General features: G+C 42.8%; 1 protein-coding gene across 1 annotated transcript in view; it reads right to left on the bottom strand.

Annotated features, from left to right (window-relative positions):
- The window catches only part of drosha (drosha ribonuclease III), a 78109-nt gene that overhangs the window by 16164 nt on the left and 43461 nt on the right, over positions 1-18484 (bottom strand). Inside the window, exons 22-26 of the mRNA XM_063003308.1 lie at positions 9179-9249; positions 7196-7240; positions 4595-4752; positions 3553-3658; positions 1620-1761 (exon numbers count right to left, since the gene is read on the bottom strand). Coding sequence (XP_062859378.1) covers positions 1620-1761; positions 3553-3658; positions 4595-4752; positions 7196-7240; positions 9179-9249 — 522 coding nt within the window. The remainder of the gene's footprint in view (positions 1-1619; positions 1762-3552; positions 3659-4594; positions 4753-7195; positions 7241-9178; positions 9250-18484) is intronic.

Raw genomic sequence — 18484 nt, 5'->3', positions numbered from 1 at the left:
GTTTAATCTTACTACAGGTCTTGTTCTTAGTCTAGGGTTTTGTTTGTGTCATTCCTCTCAGTCTTGGCTGTAACCTGAGATTTGTTTCTTGGTCTTTGTCTCATTACTCAACTTCTGGATTTCTTTATCCAGAATCTTGACTTTGATCTGGGTTTTGTCACTGAAGAGGGCTGGTCTAGGAGTTATTGGACATATTTCTAACTCAATATTAGTTTGTAATTATTTAGAGTCATTCTGGCTGGGCTTTCAGTAGTCAAGGGGTCTTGGCTTAGGAGTCTTGCCAGTTGGGGTCTTTGTTCTGGACCTCATGCAATGCTGGCACAAGAGACTTGTTATTCAATCTTGTCCAGAACTACAAGCTTGTTACCCAGAACCTTGGTTTGGTTATTATTGATTTGGGACAACAGTTTGGGTCTTGACCCTGGTCTGTGTTTTGTTATTCGGTCCAGGAGTCTGAATAGTCACTGTCTAAAGTCTGAAGTCTGGAGGCTTGGCTTGCTTTGAGCTTTGCTTCTAAGTCTTGGTTCTCATACAGGTCTTGTTACTGAATACTCTAGAGTCTACACTGGGACTTCAGTTGGCCTGAGTGTCTTGTTGAAAGGGTCTTAGCTCTGGAGTCTTGGCAGTTGGGTTCTTTGTTCTGGATCATATTTCATGCTGGTCCAAGAGTCTTGTAATTCAGTCTTGCCCAGAACTTTGGTTTGGTCATTATTGTTTTGACAACAGTTGGGGTCTTGACCAGGGTCTGTGTTTTGTTACTTATTGTTACTGGTGTGGTTTTCTATTTCTATTCTCAAGGGCTCTGAAAATTCAAAGGTTTGTTTTCTGGGCCTCATTTCTCTTCCTCAGACTCCTTCTAGGTCTTTGGCCTTAGTTTAGGCTCCACAGGATGTTGAGATGGGTTATTAGACAGATTTTTAACTCAATAATAGTTTGTAATTATTTACAGTCTTGGTCATTTTGGCTTGGCTCTCAGTAGTCAAGGGTTTTGGTCTGGGGTCTTTGCTCTGGAGTCTAGCCAGTCAGGTTCTTTGTTCTGGATCTTATTCCCTGCTGGTCCACAAGTCTTGATATTTAGTCTTGGCTGGAACCACGGTCTCATGGGCTCTAAAATTCCTAATTTCTCTCCCTCCGTCTCCTCGTAGGTCTTTGGCTTGGACTCTCTAGGAGTCTTGGATGTGGTTCGAGTGTTGTGACTCATACTGGGATCCACAGGATGTCTGGGATGTGGATATGCCGCATTTCTCTTTCTGTTTCGTTCTTTTGCCTTTGATTCGTTCCACTTGCTGAAATATTCAGGTCGGGTGTGAGAGGAGACTCGTCATCCTTCATCTCTTTGTTGCGCCGGGTCACACACACACACACACACACACACACACACACACACAGTGACATGACGGCCGCTGGGACACACACACACACTTCTGATGCATGCAGTTCCATGTCTCTTGAAATGGAACGTGACATGAATGATTGATTAATTAAAGCAGTGTAAGCCTCGGGGACCTGGGTTCAATCCTTGCCGATGATCAGGGTCTGGTTTGAGTTTCACACGTTGTTCCGTCATGTCAACAAAAACCCAATCAGAACGAAGGGAACCCAGACGAACACACACTCACACTCCAGCAGGTCGGCTAGTGTTTTCGTCCGCAGAGCGACGGGTCGTTTGGTCTTGTCGTTCGTTATGGCGAATTCCTGCATCCCCAGTTCCTCCGCCACCTTCGCCTGGGTTCGGTTATTTACCAACGAGCTTCGCAACAGCTGCAACACATCGAGAACCAAAAATGTAACTAAGGTATCGTAATATGAACAAAATGCTAAATGCTAATTTTAGCTAAGCGTCCCAGCTACGAATACACTCGACCATAACAGCAAAAGCTGACCAGCATTGCGTCCACACAAACACAAGTGGCCGTGCTTGAGGAAGGGAAGGTCAGACTGGGTCTCTTAAAGCTGCCACTGCCACATACGATCTACATGACTGGTCTGGATGAGTGGGGGTGGGTCACAGAGCATATTGTGGCTCTCCGTAGGCTCGGTGGGGGCTCTAGTTGATCAAATCAAGGGTTGTGCAAACGGCAGCTGATTCACCATCGGGAATTGGATATGATTAAAGTGGGAAAAATCCATCTATCTATATGTGTCTATCTATATCTTTACATGTATATATCAGGCATAACATTAAAACCACCGCCTTGTTTCTACACTCACTGTCCATTTTATCAGCTCCACTTACCATATAGAAGCACTTTGTAGTTCTACAATTACTGACTGTAGTCTATCTGTTTCTCTACATATTTTTTTAAACCTTATTTTACTCTGTTCTTCAATGGTCAGGACCCCCACAGGACCACCACACAGCAGGTATTATTTAGGTGGTGGATGATCCTCAGCACTGCAGTGACACTGACATGGTGATGGTGTGTTAGTGTGTGTTGTGCTGGTATGAGTGGATCAGACACAGCAGTGCTGCTGGAGTTTTTCAACACCTCACTGTCACTGCTGGACTGAGAATAGTCCACCAACCAAAAACATCCAGCCGACAGCGCCCCTTGGGCAGCGTCCTGTGACCACTGATGAAGGTCTAGAAGATGACCGACTCAAACAGCAGCAATAGCTGAGCGATCGTCTCTGACTTTACATCTACAAGGTGGACCGACTAGGTAGGAGTGTCTAATAGAGTGGACAGTGAGTGGACACGGTATTTAAACACTCCAGCAGCGCTGCTGTGTCTGATCCACTCATACCAGCACAACACACACTAACACATCACCACCATGTCAGTGTCACCGCAGTGCTGCGAATCATCCACCACCTAAATAATACCTGCTCTGTGGTGGTCCTGTGGGGGTCCTGACCATTGAAGAACAGGGTGAAAGGGGGTAACAAAGCATGCAGAGAAACAGATGGACTACAGTCAGTAATTGTAGAACTACAAAGTGCTTCTATATGGTAAGTGGAGCTGATAAAATAGACAGTGAGTGTAGAAACAAGGAGGTGGTTTATATATATATATATGGTTCAAGCCCCACCACTGCCAGGTTGCCACTGTTGGGCCCTTAACCCTCAATTGCTTGGACTGTACACTGTCACAGTACTGTAACTCACTTTGGATAAAAGCGTCTGTTAAAGGCTGAAAATGTAAATGTTGGAGGGTCGCAGGCTGTGGCAAAAAAAAAGATGGAACTGCAGTGCTAGGTGGCGCTATAGCATGATAGATAACGTTTTTTATAATGTTTTTTTTTTTACACACAGCAGGTTGAGTTAATTAATGTAAGCAGTGTGAGAGTTCCTCGAGGTTAATTAACTTTGTGTCACGGCCTTCTGTTTGCTTGCTATACAAACAGGGCGAGTTTGACTGGATCATTAATAAGCACGTGGATCAGTGGTCTCGCGTGTCGACTCTATCCAAAAAGCATCTAATAATGAATATTAATTAATAAAACGGGTGACCGCGTCCACTTTTCATCACCGTGGGCTCAGCAAATCAGCAGTTTGAGTGAAGTTCGGTTATGTAACGTGGTCATTAATGCATGCAAAACAGAGACAGACCGTCAGATGACCCTCGTGGTGGTCAGGGAAGTGGATGAACAGGTACTCGGTGGCTACGAGCTGCATTATAGAATCTCCCAGAAACTCCATCCTCTGATTGTGACCTCTGTAAAAAGAGAGAGAAATCAAACACAGGCAGGTCGCGTCCACATTAACATGGAAATAAAATGCGCTGGTGTTTTTTCTGTTTTGACCTTTTGTCTTGACACAGAGATAAACAAGAAGTTTTTTTTTTTGTCTCACAGGAGCTGATATTTTTGAAAACGCTGCCTCCGGGTTGTAATGTGCATGTGAAAGTCTGATATTCCTCAAGAGTCTAAAACGCTTCTGGTTGAAAATAAAGCTTAACGTGGTTTAATGTAGTAAAAGAAGGAGACAGGAGCACTAAACTTCTCTTCATTATTACTGCTCATAAGTTCCTCCACTAATCACATTCCTCACTCGCTGTTTTACTACAATAAGGTTTTGTTCGTACGGCCTGAGTCGCTTTAACCGCCTCGTATCAAACAGTTCGTCTCATTGCAGGAGCTTTGAAAAGATCAAAGGCAAACTGGGTCAAAGGAAGCCGCAAAACGCCGCTCAGGTGGCGCAGCGGTAAAAACACGCGCTGGAACCAGAGCTGGGATCTCGAATACATCGTATCGAATCTCAGCTCTGCCTTGTCGGCTGAGGCTGAGCGGTCACGTGAACAACGATTGGCCTGTTGTTCAGATGGGCGGGACTAAGCCGGATGGGGTCTCTCTCTCTCTCTTATAAGTGGTGCAATTACGACCTCTGCTGGCTGATTAGAGGCGCCTGCACAGAGATGAGAAGAGAGTGCTGTCAGGGTGTGTCTCTCCGCACACAACGCTAGGTGGCACAACACTCGTCAAAGTGTAGGTGATAAGATGCATACGGCTTGCTGCCCACGTGTCGGAGGGGGCGTGGGTTAGCTTCGATCTCCTCAATCAGAGCGGGGATCGGCATAGGCGGAGAGGAAGCATGATACAATGGGGCAATGGGGCACACACCCCCACACACACACACACACACACACACTCACAGCGTGAGGTGGTTGAAGCCGACGGTCCGCAGGGTGAACGCCCGGGCCAGGAGACGCACGTGGGTGAATAGGACGCCGATGGCCGTCTCGAAATCGGTGAGTTTCTGCAGGACCGGCGAGGTTTCGATCAGCTGCCGGTCAGTCAGCGGCTCCTGCACCTAAAAACACACACACACAAAAGTAAGTGGACCCCCTTGCAATCACACCGACGTTGTGCTGTGTCCCAAATCACATAGTACTTTGTCTTTGTACTTGTTTACTCTGCACAATAACAATGAAGTTGAATCTAATCTAATCTAATAGTACTAAACACAGTGTAGAGCCAAAAGTAAGTGAACCCCCATTGAATCACATGAAACATGCTCGGACGAGGTGCTGTATCCCAAATCACACAGTTTTAAACACATTGTAGCGCCAAAAGTAAGTAAACCCTTATTTATATCACATGGTTTTCAGCAGAACTTTATCAAACGTGTTCCAGTGAGGTGCTGTGTCCCAAATAACATAGTACTAAATACACTGCAGGGCCAAAAGTTTGTGAACCCTACCCACACTACTTATAAGGACGTAACCCCCCCCTTTTAATCATATATGACATCCACCGATGAGGTGCTGCGTCCCAAATAACATAGTACTAAATACACTACAGGACCAAAGGTTTGTGAACCCTACCCACACTACTTATAAGGACGTAACCCCCCCTTTTAATCATATATGACATCCACCGATGAGGTGCTGTGTCCCAAATAACATAGTACTAAATACACTACAGGGCCAAAAGTAAGCGAATCCCCTTTTAATCACATAAAACATGTTATGATAAGGTGCTGTGTCCCAAACCACATAGTACTAAATACACTGCAGGGCCAAAAGTTTGTGAACCCTACCCACACTACTTATAAGGACGTAACCCCCCCTTTTAATCATATATGACATCCACCGATGAGGTGCTGCGTCCCAAATAACATAGTACTAAATACATTACAGCGCCAAAAGTATGTGAACCTCTTTTAATCACATGGTTTAATCACAGAACCTTATAAAATGTCCACAGATGAGGTGCTGCATCCCAAACCACATAGTACTAAATACACTACAGGTCCAAAAGTATGTGAACCACTATTTAATCACATGGTTTTCAGCAGAACGAGGTGCTCTGCCCAAACCACATAGTACTGATTACACTACAGGGTCAAAAGTATGTGAACCCCCTTTTTAATCACATAAAACGTGTTCAGACGAGGTGCTGTGTCCCAAATCACATAGTACTAAGTCTACTACAGCGCCAAAAGTAAGTGAACACCGCATTTAATCACATAAAATATGTTCCAATGAGGTGCTGCGTCCCAAACCACATTGTACTAAATACACTACAGGGCCAAAAAGTAAGTGAACCCCCATTTAATCACATGGTCTTCAGCAGAACTTTATAAAACGTGTTCCAACGAGGTGCTGCGTCCCAAATCACCTAGTACTAAATACACTACAGGGCCAAAAGTTTGTCAACCCCCTTTTAATCACATGGTTTTCAGCGGAACCTTATAAAATGTCCACTGACGAGGTGCTGCGTCCCAAACCACATAGTACTGATAGATTAAATAATTATATGCTTTCAACTTTGTGGCAACAGTTTGGGGATGGGCCTTTCCTGATCTGAGGGCAAAACAAGGTCCACAAAGACACAGTCTGACCAGTTAAATGTGGAGGAGTTCCATTTCCAAACATCAGTGCCTGACGTTAGGAGCTTTCTGGACTGAATGGACCTAAATTCCAACAGACACAGTCCAAAATTGAGTGGAAAGTCTTCTGTTATAGGCACGACACAAAGAGGCGACACAGCTACGTGTTAGATCAGGTGTCCACATTATTTTGATCAAAACTGTATACATTTATTTATTTTCCCCCCTTTACTCTAAAAAAGGAAGAAACTTTTGATTCTGGTTGAACCTCACCTGCATGATTACAGTAACAAAGAACTAAAATCATTACTGAAATGATTCTGACACCTCAGAAATGTCAGCAGCACCGACGCTCCTCATTCAGGCAAATGTACGAATAAATTACGCAAATTCAAAACCAGGAATCTTGACCATACGGAGCGTAATGTCAGACGCTAGTCACGCCGCGTCGCCGACGCTTTAGAGTCGGCGTTTTAATTGGGCTGAGGCTGGCGGTGTCGCGCGCCCTCGGTCCTCGTTTTGCCCGTAGAAGAATTTCCCGGGCTTCGTCTCTGACGAGGCGTTCTTAATTAACAACGATGATCCAAATGCCAGCTGTCACGTCGTTACGGCTAACGACTTCTTCCTCGTTAATGACAGGCGGCTTCGGGTTCAGAGGGAGCAGACGCTCCCGACCTTCAGATTCTGAAACTTGGTGTCATGTTTACCAACTTTTCCCCGACAAAATCAAAAAGAACATCAGGGGTCAGTCTGAAAACCTGCTGATCTCTCTACACAGACGCATTTCCCATCATCCTACACTCCCGAGAAGAGGGCGTGTCTAAATTCTTAGATCCCTTAAAATGCTCCTACTGAGGCGCCTTAATTCTGAGTGATGATCTGACTGAATAACGAGGGAGGATGTTTTTGATGGAGTTCTCACCTGTAGTGGATGAGGCGGGTAGTTGAGCCAAACTTCCTTCAGATTCTGTAACACACACACACACACACACACACACACACACACACACACACACACACACACACACACACTAAAGTAAATTTCTATATAAAACACTAAGAATAGCGTGTAACTGTTCAGTGGGTAGCACTGTCGCCTCACAGCAAGAAGTTTCTGGGTTCGATTCTCAGATGGAGAGGTCCGGGTCCTTTCTGTGTGGAGTTTGCATGTTCTCCCCGTGCCTGTGTGGGTTTCCTCCGGGACCTCCGGTTTCCTCCCACAGTCCAAAGATGTGCAGTCAGATGTGTGTGTGTGTGTGTATGTGTGCGTGTGTGTTGGTGTTTGCCCTGTGATGGAGTGGCGACCTGTCTGGTGCTGTGAAAAACTAATTACCCCCCAGCCCTAACCATATTATTAAATATTAATATAAATATATAACAATAAAATATTAATATAAATATAAAATAATACAATATTAATTTATATATGTTAATATAAATATTAAATAATATTATTATATAAAATATTAATATAAATATAAAATAATAAAATACTATTATATAAAATATTAAGATAAATCTAAATCAATAAAAAATATAAAATATTAATTAAATGAGAAAACAATAAAATATTATTATACAAGTGATTGATATAATAATAAAATAATAAAATGTTATTATATAAACTATTGATATAAATATAAAATAATAGATATTGTTTAAAACATTAATAACTAATAACATTAATTAATAAACATTAATATAAATAAAAAATAATAAAAGATTATAATAAATATAATATAAATATAAAATAATACAAGATTATTTCAATAAATATTATTATAAATATAAAATAATAAAATATTATTATAACAAATATTAATGTAAATATAAAAATATAAAACATTATAATAAGTATTAATATAAACATACAAAATAAAATATAATAATAAATATTAATATAAATATAAAATAATAAAATATTATTATAATAAATATTAATATTATTATAAAACAATAAACGACTATTATTATAAATATTAATACACATAAAATATTAAAAGATTATTAGATAAAATACAAATATATATAAAATAATAAATATTTTTACTTAAAATATTAACAAACATTATATAAAATATAATATAAAATATAAACATAAACATTAAATAATAAAATACAATATACATCATTAATATAAATGTAAAATAATGAAAATTATTATATAAAATAATAATATAAATATATAGTAATAAAACATAATATAAATTACTTATATAAATATCAAATAATAAAACATGATTATATAATAACATAAAATAATAAAATATTACATAAAATATTAATATAAATCTACAATAATAAAATATTATACTATTAATATATAAATATAATAATATAAATATAAATTAGTAAAATACTAATATACAAAATATTATTATAAACATTAAATAATACAATATTATTACATAAATTATTAATATAAATATAAAACTGTAAATGATTATTATATAAAATATTAATGCAAATATGAGATGAAAGTGTATGGAACAGTGGTCTGTTTGCCAAGTTTTGCCAAAACAAACCCCAAACCTGAATCACTCCTGGGTAGATTTAGCATTGATTTAGGGCTGATAGATTTAATTCCTCTGATGGGAATGTACTCAGATAGTGGCAAAGTGTTCCTGTAGAAATTTTAACACGACTGATCAACTTTAAAATAAGTGAGATTGTTAAAAATATAAACGAGCTAAAACAGTAAAGTGATTAAACTGGTAGAACTAGTTAGTTAAGTAGCCGAGGAAGCAACTACTGATGGAGGCAGGTGATACGGGTGTTTTGTAATTAAATGTGTGTGTTTTTCTCCTCTGTGTAATAATGTGTGTGACAAACACACAACAACAGAGGCAATTAGCTCGGTGACACACACACACACACACACACACACACACACACACACACTTACCTCAGTGTTGAACAGTAACCTTCCGAAAAGTTCCTTGGCCTCTTCTAATCCCCCCTCCAAATACACCGCGCCTGCACACGGAGAAAAACACACACACACACACACACACACACACTGAAACACAACAGAGCAGAACAGAGCTAATCTTCACACTCTCTCTCTCTCTCACACACACACACACTCACACACTCACACACTCACACACTCACACACTCACACACTCAGTGGGATTATGTAAAAGAGAATAATCAGAGTAAAACATGAATATTAATCCTCTCCTGACGTGAATCTACATTAATGAACCGGTTCTCACACACACACCTCAGATGTGCGCACACACACACACACACCTCAGATGTGCGCACACACACACACACACACACACACACACACACACCTCAGATGTGCACACACACACACCTCAGACGCTCACACTCGACAGGGGAGCGAGAAAATTTTTACCTCGAACTAAATTTCCATTCTGTTAAAACTGGATTTACACCACAGCGAGCTGGAATTGCTTCATCGGTGTCGAACCCTGACATTTTATTCTATTCGTCTGAAGAAATAGGGGCCACTGGGGGGCCACCGCATGGCCCCTGGCGCTCGTCTTACAGTTGCTACTGAAACTACAAGTGTTTCTGTCATTTCACAAAATAAAAAAATAAACCCCAAACAAACGGACACCTTTCATATAGTCAGTCAGAGCGGGACAGTCCAGAACGCTGTATAGATCTTAAAACTCATGTGATAGAGACATGTGGAACAGTGGTCATTTTACCAAGGACCAAGGGTAGAAACAAAAACCCAAACTGTCCCTTTATGCTCAGACTAAATGTGTGCTGCACTTTTGCTGATCACATGGACAGAAAGTCTCACAGTCAGACACAGGGTGTCGTCTCAGCAATTAAGGTCCTGGACTACTGGTCAGACGGGTCACTGTCGGGCCCCCGAGCAAGGCTCTTAACCCTCATTGGCTAAAATTGCATTTGATCATGACTGTAAGTAGATCTGAATGATCGTGTCAGATAAATGACGGATTTGAAAATGTTTGGATAAGGAAAGGTGCGGCGTTTAAACCCAACTACACTGTACCTACTGTTAGAACGAAGCCTGTAGACTCTGAACCTGAATATTTTGGTGTATCAGCAGAACAGTGACCCAAGATAAACATCAACACTGGAACCACTGGAAGGGTTCAACCCGACCACAAAGTCCCGGTCTTAGTTCTGTTCTTAGTCTAGGTTTTAGCCCCAGTCTTAAACCAGCATATAGTTCTGGTCTTAGTCCAGGTCTAAGTCCCAGTCTTAGTCCTAGGCTTAGTCCAGTTTTCTGTTCAGGTCTCATTCCCAGTCTTAGCCCAGGTCTTAGTTCAGATCTTAGTACCGTTCTATCCCAGTCTTAGTCCAGCTCTTAGTCCTGGTCTTTCAGAGTCTTAGTCCAGCTCCTAATCCTAAGCTTAGTCCAGTTCTCTGTTCAGGTCTCAGTCCCAGTCTGAGCCTAGGTCTTAGTCCAGGTCTTAGTTCCGATGTTAGTCCCAGGCTAAGTCCAGTTCTCAGTCTTCTGATTACTAGTGCAAGTCTTAGTTCAGGTCTTAGTCCCAAAATTAGTCCTGGTCTTAGTCCAGGTCTTAGTCCCTATTAAAAATTATTTAGCAGATGCTTTTATCCAAGAGACTTACAATTATGACTGAATACAGTTTGGGCAACTGATAGTTAAGGGTCTCGGTTGCTGGTTTAAGCCAGTGTTGGGTTCATGACCTTCTGATTACTAGTCTAAGCAACGCGGTGAAAGATCCACCTGGAGTCGCGGCAGGAGCTTAACGTGGTGCCGTAAACACATTTCTGATCTGCTGATAATTAATCTCGACTTAAAGCCTCGAATCAGGGAAACAAAGTAAAAAAAAACTGCACGAAGAAGCAAAAATCCGACAAAATAAATAATAAATAACAACTCGGTGCTAATCCTCCTCCTCACCTGCTCCTCCTCCTCCTCCTCCTCATCATCATCCTCACCTCACAAATCCTCACCATCTGCCTGCGCTCATCAAAAATCCACTTTCTGATGGAAATGAGCGGCGGATCATAAACAGCTTCAGCTCTAATTCTGCTTCTTCATTATTCTGTCTCACACGTGAAGAACAAAAATACGTGGGAGAAAAAATAACGGGGGGAAACAGTCAAAAATAAAAAAGAAAGAAAATAAAGAAGCTTAGAAGTTTCCACCAAATCCTCAACAGTCGAGGAACAAAGTATGAACCTTAAAAAGTAAAAGTAGGGCGCTGTGAGGCTCACGACCTCTGAGACCGGGGTTTGATCCTCTGGCATCCGTCAGACATGATGCTGCAATAGCGATAGCGCCCACTGTTCTCTGGTCAGGGCATCTGCATGACTGGAGGAGGGATACTTCTAATGCTTAGTCCAGAACTTAGTCCAAGTCTTAGTTAAATCTGAACACAACGAGGCCTTCGGATGGACTTCACAAAGTCCTGGACTTAGTACAGGTCTTAGTCCAAGTCTTTGTCCAGTCTTAGTCCAGGTCTTAGTTCAAGTCTTAGTTCCTGTCTTAGTTAAACCCCATCGACCACATCAAGGCATTTGAATGGTCTTCACAAAGTCCTAGTCTTAGTCCAGGCTTTAATTCCAGTCCAAGTTAAACCCAACCACAACAAGGCCTTCTAATGGACATCACAAAGTCCAGGTTTTAGTCCAGGTCTTAGTCCCAGTCTTTGTTAAGGTCTTTGTCTAGATCTTAGTCCCAGTCTTAGTCCAAGTCTTGATCCAGGTTTTAGTCCAGGTCTTTGTCCCAGTCTTAGTTCCGGTCTTAATCCAGATCTTAGTCCAGGCCTTAGTTAAACCAGACCACAATGAGGCCTTCGAATGGTCTTCACAAAGTCCTGCTCTTAGTCCAGGTCTTAGTTCGTTCCTGCGACTCTTTGTCTCCTTTGTGTTCTAAGATGTTGCTTTGTAATGGTTAGCCACACAGATGGATCAGCTTTCTCCAACGCCCTCAGCCTCGTGTCGCTTGTAGTCCTGGTCTTAATCCGGGTCTTGGTCCGAGTCTTAGTTTACCTCGACCACACTAAGGCCTTCAAATGGTACTCACAAAGTCCTGGTCTTAGTCCAGTCTTAGACCAGGTCTTGGGTAAACCCGACCACAACGAGGCCTTTGGATAATCTTCACAAAGTTCTGGTCTTAGTCCAGGTCATAGTCAAACCCGACAACGATGAGGCCTTCGGATGGTCTTCACAAAGTTTTGGTCTTAGTCCAGGTCTTAGTTAAACCAGACCACAACAAGACCTTGGTCTTAGTTCAGGTCTTAGTCAAGCCCGACCACAATGAGGCCTATGGATGGTCTTTACAAAGTCTTGGTCTTAGACCAGGTATTAGTTCGTCCCTGCAACTCTATTATAGATCCGGTCTCTTTTGTGTTCTAAGGCGTTGCTTTGTGATGGTTGGCCACACAGATGGGTCGGCTTTCTCTAATGCCCTCCATCTCTTGTCACTTGTAGTTGCTTCACATAGCCCTGGTCTTAGTCCAGTTTTAGTGCTGGTCTTAGTCCTGAAACTAAGACCTGGACTAAAACCTGGACCAAGACTTGGACTAAGAAGTTGCTTTGTGATGGTTGGTCACACAGACGAGTCAGCTTTCTCCTTCCGTCTTGTGTCACTTGTAGCCACTTCACAAAGTCCTGATCTAAATCCAGTCTTAGCTTCGGTCTTAGTCCCATTCCCAAAGTACCGTAACTTTCTGGACTTAACGCAGTTCAGGAGCTTCTTCTCTGTTCTGGCCGTCTTGTACACTCGCTCAGTGATGATCATCTTCCTGCATTTGATTTTCAGCAGTTTTCTAATGCACTTCCAATGCTTTTCACAAGCCGTCCTCTTTCTTTACTGTCTAGGCTATCTACTGGGTTCAAGTCTCCTCCCGCTGTGGTTCAGTGGCGTCCTAGAGTCTAAAAATGTTTGCGTGACTTGCGTGCGGGTGTGCAATCTAAACTGTTGAGAATCAAGGGCCTTGATCTACGAAAATCTGATGGAGGAAGACGATCATCACTGAGCGAGAGTACGAGACGGCCAGAACAGGAAAGGAGTCACAGAACCACATTAAATCCTGAAATTTAAGGGCCCATCAGTGGCAATCTGGCAGCGATGGGACTAAAAACAGCGACCTTTTGATTACCAGCCCAGAGCTACAACCGCTCTCGTAAACACAACGTGTGCAGCTAACAGCAGGACGTAATTAACCGTAAATGCTTTTGTTTTATTTAACTACAAAAATAACTGAAAGAGCTGCGAGCAGAACATCACAGGAACATCACAGAACTAAAAATGCTCGGCACCCCCAGGGGCACGTGGGTAAAAATACCAAAACTAAGTGTTAGAGATACAGAACGACTCCTGCCTGGCAACAAGCTATGGCAAACAGTGCAATCTGACAAGTAGGGTGTCAAAACTTCTGCACCATCTCATTACAGTATTGTACTTTTCTTTTTAGACAAATTGATAAATTGAGCATTTTTAATAAATTGCTCACTGGCAAAACTGCTACACCAGTCTTTTTTGTATATATTATTTATGCATTTTCTCCCTTTGTCTCCCTTTTTGTAGCGCGTCCAATTGCCCGATTGCATCATGCTTCCTCTCCACCAATGCTGATCCCCGCTCTGATTGAGGAGAACGAAGCTAACCCACGCCCCCTCCGACACGTGGGCAGCAGCCGTATGCATCTCATCACCTACACTTTGAAGAGTGCAGTGCAGCTCAGCTCTGTGTACGGAGAGACACACCCTGACAGCACTCTTTTCCTCATCTCTGTGCAGGCGCCATCAATCAGCCCAGAGGTCGTAATTACATCAGTTATGAGAGAGAGACCCCATCCGGCTTAGTCCCGCCCATATCTGAACAACATAGGCCAATCGTTGTTCATGTGGCCGCTCAGCCTTAGCCAGCCGGCAGGCAGAGCTGAGATTCGATACGATGTATTCGAGATCCCAGCTCTGGTTCCAGCGCGTGTTTTTACAGCTGCGCCACCTGAGCGGCAACTGCTACACCAGTCTTGAGAAGCACATAACAAGCGCTAAATCCGTTTTTGGGCTGCTGTTCCATTGTTTACTATATAGTGTTGCTTAGCTTTCCGCTGTAACGTGACTTATTGTAGTAAAACAGCGAGTGAGGAATGTGATTAGTGGAGGAACTTATGAGCAGTAATAATGAAGAGAAGTTTAGTGCTCCTGTCTCCTTCTTTTACTACATTAAACCACGTTAAGCTTTATTTTCAACCAGAAGCGTTTTAGACTCTGGGAGAAGCTGATTCTGATTCTCACAGTTTCTCAGAAGCTGGAGCTGTAACACAAGTTTAAAAGTGAAACAGGGAGGAAAATCCAGATAAACACAGATACATGTGGAGCTGTAACCCTGGATCTGATGGTTATTCCACACTGATGCAGTTTCAGCTCAGATTCACACTTTGACGACGTTTTACTGCACCGCTCAAGCCAAACACAGAAATGCAGAAATATTCTGTAGACGATGAACATCGTACTTCCTGCAGAAAGGTCCACAGTTCTGTTATAATCCTAAACCTCAGAATTTAGGATTTAGGTTTAGGATTTCTGGGTTTCACAGGATCCCAGATGTGTTCCATAACGTTAAGATCTGGTAACTTAGGTGGGAACGGCAAAACCCCAAACTCAGACAAGCGTTCCTCCAACTGTAACCATAAGTTTGATATCAAACACAGACCGCCCCGCCTGGGAATCGAACGCAGGACCTTCTTACTTTATCCAAAGTGACTTAAAGTAGTGGGACAGTATACAGTCTAAGCAACTGAGGGTTAAGGGCCTTGCTCAAGGGCCCAACAGCGGCAACCTGGCACTGGTGGGGCTTGAACCAGCGACCTTCTGATTACTAGTCCAGTACCTTAACCGCTAGGCTACAATGTCCCTAGAAATCATTCCTCTCTTACCTTCTGGCTGTGAGGCGACAGTGCTACCCACCGAGCCACCGTGCCGCCCTCACCCGCCAGCTAAACAAACCCTGTACCGTTATGGAGCTGCCAGCAGCCGCTACAGTTTTTCTGGCACTTCAGCATATTCTCCTTTTTATCTGCTTAACTATTAAAATTGTATTCCATTATTTATTATTATTATTTATTATAATTACATTTGTTTACTATTAGATAGCTAGATATATCATACATCAGATACATACATATTACATAAATCAAAAGGTAAAAGTAATAGTACCCACTACAGAGATTCACATTGTACAAACAAGTATCTGTATAATCACAACAACACTCAGACAACACACAACAACAACAGGACCTGAGGGATCGTTAATGTAAACCGTCGTCGGTGTTTTACTCCACACACGACAGCGTCAGGATCTGCACCATCTGCAGGTTGGTTGTAGCTGTTGAAAGGCTCAGTCAGATATTTTTGAGATGCACGGCACGTGAAGGGGTGATATTGGGGGGGTGAGGTGATTTCGGAGGGGGGGGTGAGAGATGGAGAAGTATAGAGTCAGCGAGAATGTGACAGGGCGATTTGAAAAAGCGCTGACGTGAGGTGACCGTCTCGTTACGGCCGAGTGTCCTTCAGAAACACGTCCTTCTGTGTATGATCCCTCTCTTACAGTACATTATACCCCCCCAATACCCCAATTTAGGGCTCATATCAGGTCTTAGTCACGGTCTTAGTTCTGGTCTTAGTCCAGGTCTTAGTCCAAGTCTTAGTCCAGGTCTTGGCTCCGATCTTAGTCCTGGTCTTAGTCCAGATTTTAGTCCCAGTCTCAGTTCCCATCATAGTTCAGGTCTTAGTCCAGGTCTTAGTTCCTGCCTTAGTCCAGGTCTTAGTACCTGTCTTAGTTCCGGTCTTAGTTCCTGCCTTAGTCTAGGCCTTAGTTCCTGTCTTAGTCCAGATCTTAGTCCCAGTCTTAGTCCAAGTCTTAGTCCCACACTTAGTCCAGGGTCTTGGTTTCAATCTTAGTCCAGATTTTAGTCCCAGTCTCAGTTACCGTCTTAATTCAGGTTTAACTCCAGGTCTTAGTCACAGTCTTAGTCCAAGTCGTAGTCCCGATCATAGTCCTGGTCTTAGTTCAGGTTTATGTCCCAGTCTCAGTTCCGGTCTTAGTTTTAGTCTTAGTCCCACTCTTAGTTTAGGTCTTGGTTCCGATCTTAGTCCAGGTCTTAGGGTTTTAGTCTCGATGTTACACTCGGTCTTAGTTTAGGTCTTAGTCTCAGTCTTAGTCCAGGTCTTAGTCCCGCTCCTAGTCCAGGTCACAGTCCTGGTCTTGGTCCAGATCTTAGATCAGGTCTTGGTTCAGGTTACAGTCCTGGTCTTGGCCACGTCTTGGTACAGGTCTCAGTCCCAATATTAGTCCTGGTCTTAGTTCAGGTCTTAGTCCGGGTCTTAATTCCTGTCTTAGTCCTGCTCTTAGTCCAAGTCTTGGTTCTGATCTTAGTCCTGTCTTAGTAAAGGTCTTAGTTCATGTCTTAGTCCAGGTCTTAGTTCCAGTCTTAGTACCCCTTTTAGTGCGCTCGGAGTGTAAGTGTGTGTGTGCTCTCAATGTGTGTGTGTGTGTGTGTGTGTACCGTGTGTGTGTGTTTGTTAGATGTGTGTGTGTTAGATATGTTTGTGTGTGCTTTCAGTGTGTGTGTGTGTGTGTATGTGTTCTGTGTGTGTGTGTGTTTGGTGTGTGTGTACTGTGTGTGTGTGTGTTTGTTAGATGTGTGTGTGTTAGATATGTTTGTGTGTGCTTTCAGTGTGTGTGTGTGTGTATGTGTTCTGTGTGTGTGTGTTAGGTGTGTGTGTGTGTGTGTGTGCGTGCTAGATGTGTGTGTGTGTGCTCGGTGTGTGTGTGCATGCTCAGTATGTGTCTGTGTGTGTGTATGGGTGCTCGGAGTGTAAGTGTGTGTATATGCTCTCAATGTGTGTGTGTATGTGTTCTGTGTGTGTGTGTTAGGTGTGTGTGTGTGTGTGCTAGGTGTGTGTGTGTGCTAGATGTGTGTGTGTGTGCTCGGTGTGTGTGTGCATGCTCAGTATGTGTCTGTGTGTGTGTATGGGTGCTCGGAGTGTAAGTGTGTATGTGCTCGGTGTGTGTGTGTGCTCGGAGTGTAAGTGTGTATGTGCTCGGTGTGTGTGTGTGTTTGGTGTGTGTGTGTGCCCGGTGTGTGTGTGTTTGTTAGATGTGTGTGTGTTAGCTATGTTTGTGTGTGCTCTCAATGTGTGTGTGTGTGTGTATGTGTTCTGTGTGTGTGTGTTAGGTGTGTGTGTATGTGTTCTGTGTGTGTGTGTATGTGTTCTGTGTGTGTGTGTTAGGTGTGTGTGTGTGTGTGCTTGGTGTGTGTGTGGGTGTGTGTGTGTGTGTGTGTGTGTGTAGATCTCTGTACTCACACCTACAGACGTGTTTTCATTTATTTTTACATGCTGTTGTTTTGATACTCGAACCACTTTTGGGATTCAGACGCTGTTAAGAGATCAATAACTCTGATGAATTACACACACACACACACACACACTTACACTTACACACACACACACACACACACACACACACACACACACACAGAGCAATGAAGCTTTAATCAATATACTGAAACAAAAACAGGCGCGGTAGGAAAGTACGGAAACTAAATTCTCATATTTCCCAATATTACTACTGGGAGTCGGGTCACGCACGCATGCACACACACACACACACACACACACACACACACACACACACACACACTCCGACAGAAGATTAAAGACTCTGTATAATTACACAAACATCACACGTAACGAGTCCTAAATAAATGTACACACTCCTTTCAGGCTGCATAAAAATGTGTTTCCTATAGTGACGTGACGCGACGCCTCGTACCTGCACGTTTATCGCTTTGCCGCTTGGTTTTTACCGCTTACCGCCATGCTCAGATTAATCGTACTCAACTCTGTCTAAGGTCTTCAGACTGGAGTCCGAGTCAAGTCACGAGTCTTTAGGCTAGAGTTTGAGTCAAGTCATGAGTCTTTAGGCTAGAGTCCGAGTCGAGTCACGAGTCTTTAGGCTAGAGTCCAGGTCAAGTCACAAGTCTTTAAACTAGAGTCAGAGTCAAGTCACGAGTCTGTAGACTAGAGTCCGAGTTGAGTCACGAGTCTTTAGGCTAGAGTTTGAGTCAAGTCATGAGTCTTTAGGCTAGAGTCCGAGTCGAGTCATGAGTCTTTAGGCTAGAGTCAGAGTCGAGTCACGAGTCTTTAGGCTAGAGTCAGAGTCGAGTCACGAGTCTTTAGGCTAGAGTCAGAGTCGAGTCACGAGTCTTTA

Source organism: Trichomycterus rosablanca, chromosome 10 (genome assembly GCF_030014385.1).
Source record: "Trichomycterus rosablanca isolate fTriRos1 chromosome 10, fTriRos1.hap1, whole genome shotgun sequence".
Classification (NCBI taxonomy): domain Eukaryota; kingdom Metazoa; phylum Chordata; class Actinopteri; order Siluriformes; family Trichomycteridae; genus Trichomycterus; species Trichomycterus rosablanca.
This window is presented reverse-complemented; position numbering and strand designations above follow the sequence as displayed.